Source organism: Pan troglodytes, chromosome 4 (genome assembly GCF_028858775.2).
Source record: "Pan troglodytes isolate AG18354 chromosome 4, NHGRI_mPanTro3-v2.0_pri, whole genome shotgun sequence".
NCBI classification, from domain to species: Eukaryota; Metazoa; Chordata; class Mammalia; order Primates; family Hominidae; genus Pan; species Pan troglodytes.
In genome coordinates this window covers 173,362,136-173,368,908 of record NC_072402.2, presented here as the reverse complement: position 1 = coordinate 173,368,908, position 6,773 = coordinate 173,362,136, and the positions used below count along the sequence as shown (strand labels likewise).

The following is a 6,773-nucleotide window of genomic DNA, read 5'->3' as shown; positions in this document are numbered from 1 at the left end:
TCTATTGTGGGCTTGTTTGATTGGCAAGTTTTCTATTTTAAAGATACCTGTTTCTCCCACGTAAAAAAGGTGTCTTTGCATCTGACAGTTTCAGAATTATTCCACTCCAGGAACACTTACCAAGCTCCTCCCAACTACCTGGGTCTCCAGGTCCTTCTGATCAGCCCTTCCCTCATTTCTGGTGTGGCTCTTTAAGATGAAACTAGCTTCTGGAAAACGTCTTTACTTTTTGAGGCAATTTTTAATTTGGCCTTTACCCCAGCATTTTATCATGACTCTTTTTCTAAATCAAGACACCGTATGATGAAGTTTGGGAAGCATTTCCTCACCAGGAAGTTAAAAAATAAAACCGTGAGGCAGCATCTGTTTCAATAGTTTTATTGGAACACGATGGTAACACAAACATGGATTTGGGGTCCCACCACAGATGTTCCTCCTCCAGGCAGCATGCACCCCACTTCTGCAGCCAGCAGAGGCTCCAGGAGGCCTGCAGAAGGTGGAGGCAGCCCAGAGACAGACGTGGAGGCGTCTTCTGCAGTGGCGGGTGGTGCGTGGGCCCCTTGGGCCAGAGCTCTGACCAGCTGAGTCTGTGAACAGCCAGACTGGTTTGTTTTCACTTGAGGTCATGTGGCCATGACTGAGAGACCTGCCTGCCTCAGACTCCTGGGAAAACTTCCAAGGAGGGGATTCTGGGGATTCCAGAAGGAATTCAGCCAAGAGACTAAGCACCTCTGGGGGGATCACCAGGGCAAATCATGCCTTTAGGTTTATTGGCAGATACACTGCTGAAAGCATCTGTTTTGGCCACTCTCTGCACTCTCTTTTCTCTGATCATTCATCCAACACATATTTATTAAGCTCCTACCATGTGACAAACTCTCCTCTAGGGGTTAGACAGACAACGGTCACCAGAAACAGACAGGACCCACAGCCTGGTGAGGAGGAGAGACAGACAACGTTCAAGGAATCACGCAAACAGCCATGCCCGTGCCTTCCAAGGAGAGCTCTGAGGGATGTGGCAGGGGCCTGGTTTGGTGTGGAGGGTCAAGGAAGACTTCCTCAAGGAAGTGACATTTCAGGGCACTAAAATGAGCAGGAGGAGCCTTTCCTCATGGAAACAGCTTTGAGCATGGAATGGGCAGAGTGAGTTAATCAAACTAAAAGGAAAAGAACAGCAGGGCCAGAGTGAAGTGACGGAGGAGGCCTGGCGCAGGGGGCAGGGGGAGGCTGGAGAGGGCCCGGCAGGGTCCCTGCACACAGGGCCGGAGGGCTGGGCTGAAGATGGTTTTATCTACCTGTGTGGCATGACCTGGGTTGCATCTGGCATGGCCCACTCTGGCTGTCGGCTAGGGGGTGGACTGGGTGGGGGCGAGAGTGCTGAGAAGAGGTGTTCCAACTGTCCTGATGGAGACAATGGTGGTCGGATGGAGTGACACAGAGTAGATGGGGAGAAGCCAGCAGACGGTGGAGCCAGGGCTCCATGAGGACTGAGGCAAAGGGAGGTGGCAAGGTGGACCCTCAGCCTGTGAAGCCCAGGCAGGCTTTGGTCTGAGAAAGGGACCTGGGGAGCAGAGCAGGTGCAGGGAGAAGGCAGGCACGCAGCTGCAGACACGCTGAGGGAGAGCGCCTCTGAAACTCCCAGGTGGAGGTGTTGCGGAGGCGGCAGTGGGTCTCAAGCTCCCGGAAGGAGCCAAGCCTGCAGTTATAAATCTGTGAGTGATTTCATAACCAAACCTCGTGCCTTGTAACTGGAGTTGTGGGTGCAGACGAGGTCACAGGAGGAGAGATGCTGAGTGAGAAGAGAGGACTCCGGACTGAGACTGAGGAACAGCCACATCTGATGGCAGGTAGAGGACAATGAGTTGCAAAAGGGACAGAAAAGGGAGGTCGGGGATGTTAGGGAGGGGGAAGATCATGAAGCATCTTGGAAACCAAGGAAGATTGAGTGTCAGGGGCCAGCCAGGAGATGCCACTGAGAAGCCCTGGGGGTAGAAGTCCCTCCACAGCCCCCTCTCTCTGGGGCTGGCACTACCCTACCTCTTTGAGTCTCTTTATGGATCCTGTAAATAGGAACAGGGGGCCTACCCTCTTGGACAGGGGAATCAAAAGCTGCTTAGAGTGGTCAGGAGACGTGCCCAAGGTCATACAGCCACCAGAGAGTGCTGGGGGCCAACTCCCCCATTCACAACCATTACAGTCCCTCAAGCTCCATCCCTCCCTCCATGATGCCTGGCTGCAGACACTCTCTCCAGCAAGTCCACCGCATACCACTTCTTGATGACAAGCACCAGAGAGGGTCATACTGTAGCAGGAAGGGACCCCCAGAGCCTGGGGGTCTAAGCCTTGCTAGGAGGAAGGTGGCTGAGTCAAGGAAATATTTGCCTTCTCTCCTGAGAGGCGGTGTAGTGCAGTGTCAGTAGTGTGGGCTTGAGGCCTGGCTTTTCACCCGTTCTCTCATTCATTCACCCATTCAACAAATATTTTTGTGTGCCTCCTATGTGCTAGGCACACTTTCTAGATGCTGAGTGGCCTTGGGCAGGTCCCTTACTTCTCTGAGCCTCAGTTTCCATCTCTAAAGTCGGGGTGTGATTCTTGCTCTAAACTCATGTTGCTATAAGGGTTATGAGAGCTCATGCCAGGGAAGCACCTGGTACACAGTAGGTGCTCATGAAAAGCTATTTCCTTCCTTTCTCTGTCTTTTCCTTTCCTTTCCTTCATCCTGCAGAACCCATGAGGGAGTGAGAGGCCAATGCTTTCTTCAATACCCTCTGCCTTGCTCAGAGGTCATGCACGTTCCTACACGTATGCACCCATGCACACACATGTGCACGCATCCCCATCTGTCCCACCGTCTCTGCTCATGACTCCCAGGGCCAGCACCAACGTGAGCTTTGAACCCATGGGATTCAGCCCACTCGGGCCCAGAGGAGTCTTGCGTGCCTGTCTGGGAATGCTGAGCACAGAATAGGCTGTTCCGCCCTAGGCCTGAGGACCCCACACCCAGCTGTGTGTTCTGGGAGCCCCCAGATTCAGTCCAGGGTGAGTCCTTGGTGGCTTTGGAGACTGGGTCCTTAGGAGCTCCAGGAGTCACATCTTGGGGACCGGGAGCGGTATCCTCAGTGTCCTGGGGCTAGGTCTAGACAGCCTCAGAGGGCAGCGTCCTCACCGCTTTCTGGGGAGGTCTCTTCTGTGGCTCCTCAGACAGTGGCTCCCCCGATAGCTCCTCCGAGGGGCCTCCCATGTGTCTCTGAAGGAACCTGAGCCCCCACAGGCTCTTGCAGCAGCTCAGGAGGTTGCTGGAGCACGTAGTGCAGGACAGTGCTGGCTTCCTGAGGAGACACAAGCACATGCCAGGCTGAGGTGGCCACAGAGCAAGGCGGGGGCAGACCAGGTTTAGCCTCTCAATTTTGCTTCTACTAAGCCAGGGCCTGGGGAGGGTGGGATGGGGTGGGGAGGGGAGGGGAACCGCCCTTTGCCACCCAGAGAAGCCTATAGGCAACAAAGACTTCTTCCCTCAACCCACAAGAAGGAGTATTCAGGAGACTTGCTTTCAAATCCTAACTCTGTTTCTAACATGTTGTGTGCCTGTGTTCAATTTACTTAGTGTCTCTGGACTTCAAATGAAGATAAAAATATCCAATTCATGATTTTTGTTTTGTTTTTGTGTTTGTGTTTTTTGAGACAGGGTCTTGTTCTGTTGCCCAGGCTGGAGGGCAGTGGCGTGATCATAGCCCACTGCAACCTCTAACTCCTGGGCTCAAGGGATCCTCCCACCTCAGCCTCCCGAGTAGCTGACACTATAGGTGCGTGCCACTATGCCTGGCTAGTTTTTTAAAATTGCCTTTTTCATAGAGGTGGGTTGTCACTCTGTTTCCTGGGCTGGTCTTGAACTCCTGGGCTCAAGTGATCCTCCTGCCTCAGCCTCCCAAAGTGCTGGGATGACAGGCATGAGCCACTGCACACAGCCCTCACTTTTCCTACTCCTGAAAGAATTCAGTGTTAGAGAATACATATAAAAAGCAAGCACACACAGGCTGTCTGGTGGTAGGAGCCCCGTCAAAGTGTGCCATTTCCGAATCTTAGTGAGATGATTCCTGAGCATCTGCAGCATGCCCTGAGTTGGGGAAGAAGTTTGGGAGAAGTCTGAGTTACTCCATCTGGCATTCAAATCAGCTGTGAACACCTCGGCCACCAAGGGAATCAAGCGTACTGCTCCCTCTCCCTTCCACATAGAGAGAGGGAAGGGAACCGTCATGCCTTTAGCGTCCACCTGATGATAGCTGTGGGTTTGGAGGCCTGACTTTGTAAAGCTTTGTGAACAAGGACATAGCTGACATCTGCGCTTCCTTCCATGTGAGGGCATGTGCCGGCCAGGCCATTGCAGAAGGCCTGGGTGTGGCCCTTCCTCCCTGAACACCCCACCTGCACCTGGGCCTCAAGGTCATCCCTCTGGCATTTCAGAGCCTGTGGGCGTCCTTTACCATGTTAGCAGTGTACATATTTGACCAAGCAGGCAGGTATTTGCCCTTGCATTAACATTCCAGATGCAGCCTGTGGCTCTGAGAAGGCAACTCTCATTGCACTCGGTGAAATTATCAAAGAACAGCTAGCTCTAGGCTAGGAAATAACCACCTCCCTTCTTCTAAGGGGCCTAAAAATCCCTTAAAATAATGCTATTTTGGAAATACCGCATGTTCATAGTAACAAATTCAGACCATAGAGATTAACTAAAAAGAAAATAAACATCTCAATTCTTCCTCTATTCAGTCATATCTCTTTGTTACATGTCAATTTACTCATTAAATATTTTTAAATGAAATGCATTAAGCATCCAAAGAGACGCTATATAAAACACATATACATGGCTTAAGGACTATTGAAAAGAATACCAGTGGAACCACCTGTCAGATTAGGAAACTGAACTTTTCCAGCCCCTGATTTCTTTCAGCAAATATTTCTGTATCCCTAAACAATCTATCATGTTGTTCTGCCTGTATTTCACTTGTAGGTATATAAAATCGTGTTTTATGATCTTTTCTCTGTAGCTAACCTTTTGTTATTGTTTAACATTATATTGTTGATAGGTATAGCTGTAGCTCATTTTCACAGTTTTAAAGTACTTCAGGGCCAGGTGCAGTGGTTCATGCCTGTAACCCTAGCACTTTGGGAGGCCAAGGCAGGCCAATCACTTGAGCTCAGGAGTTTGAGACCAGACTGGGCAACATGGCAAAACCTGGGCAACATGGTGAAACCTTGTCTTTACAAAAAAAATACAAAAATTAGCCGGGCCTGGTGGCATGCACCTATAGTCCCAGCTACTTGGGAGGCTGAAGCAGGAGGAACGCTTGAACCTGGGAGGCTGAGGCTGCAGTGAGCTGAGATTGTGCCACTGCACTCCAGCCTGGGGGACAAAGTGAGACCCTGTCTCAAAAAAAAAAAAAAGTCTACTCTGGGCACACTACCTGTGGGGGTAGGTAGTCCTGCTCCATAAGAAGCAGTTAAAAAACAAACAAACAAACAAACAAAAGATTGGGCATAAGTTGATAACTATTTACACCTGTGTGATGGGTTCAGGGAGACTTACCATGTATATGTTTAAAATGGGCCATAATTTTTAAAAAAAGGTATTTCATTGTATGAAGAGACTTCAATTTATTTATGCATTTATCTGTTGAAGGACATCTGGATTGTTTCAAGTTTTTTACCATTACAAGAAATGCTGCTCAGGACTTCACTGGACCTGTCCCCCGGTGTATAGGTATTTGAGTGCTAGTTGAATTCTCTATCCTTTCCCACTGGTCTATTTGTCTATTCTTGCAGCATTACCACCAAGGACTTAATTGCTATATCTTATTTTTTTCCTGTTTGGAAAAGACTTGGCTATTCCTGAGCCTATTCTCAACCATACAGATTTTAGAATCAGCTTGTCCATTTCTATGAGAACACTGTTTGGATTAATGGGAATTGTTCTGAACATACAGATTAATTTGGCAAGGAGAAACATCTTTATAATATTGAGTCTTTTCCTCCAGGATCTATGAGTCATTTGAATTAATGTTAGGGTATAACAAGGGTATTGCACATAAGATCAGTATACAAAATTCAGTTGCACATATGGAGTCCAATTCTCTATGTATCAGAAAGAGGTAGCAAGAAAATGCAATTTATAAAAGGATACCACACTTACAACAACAACCAAAATCACAAGGCACCCAGGTACTCATCTAACAAAAGACATACTAGATTTTTATGAAGAAAAGTATATAATCATTGAAAGATTTATTTAGCTCTTCTTCAATGTCTAATTTTCTGATTGTTCTTATAAGTGGTAGTTTTCAAAAGTTGACAATGTACGTTGATTTTATGTCTGGCAATGCTGCTCAACTTTCTTATTCATGTCAACAATTTGTAGATACTTTTTGGTTTCTGTATAGAGGGTGGTTATTAGCTGTGAATAGTAATAGTTTTGTTTTCTCCCCCTTCTTATTTTTTTAAATTTATTTTTCTTGTCTTACTGGACTGATCTCCGGTAATATGTTGAATAGAAGTGTGATGGCCGGCTCTGCTCCTTATTTTAGAAGTGGTTTGTTAGTATTTCCTCAGGTTAAGGAAGTCTCCTTCCATTCAGAATGTGCTCAGAGATTTTGTTTTGTGTTTCAAATCGTGAATAAATGCTTAAACTTACTCAGTGTTTTTTTTTTCTGCTTCTATTGATATAATATTCACAGAGTTTTTTCTTCTTTAATTTGTTGATGAGCTGAATTACATTAGTA

The 6,773-nt window shown here is 47.7% G+C and overlaps 1 protein-coding gene across 3 annotated transcripts in view; it reads right to left on the bottom strand.

Moving 5' to 3' along the window:
* Positions 1-362: 362 nt before the first annotated feature.
* The window catches only part of HRH2 (histamine receptor H2), a 52,675-nt gene continuing 46,264 nt past the window's right edge, over positions 363-6,773 (bottom strand). For all 3 annotated transcript variants that reach the window (XR_010156807.1, XM_009450086.4, XM_009450087.5), the window contains one exon: positions 363-3,329. Coding sequence is in view for 2 of the 3 variants with exons in the window: in XM_009450086.4 (XP_009448361.1) it covers positions 3,137-3,329 (193 nt within the window). In the remaining variant the exon portion in view is untranslated. The remainder of the gene's footprint in view (positions 3,330-6,773) is intronic.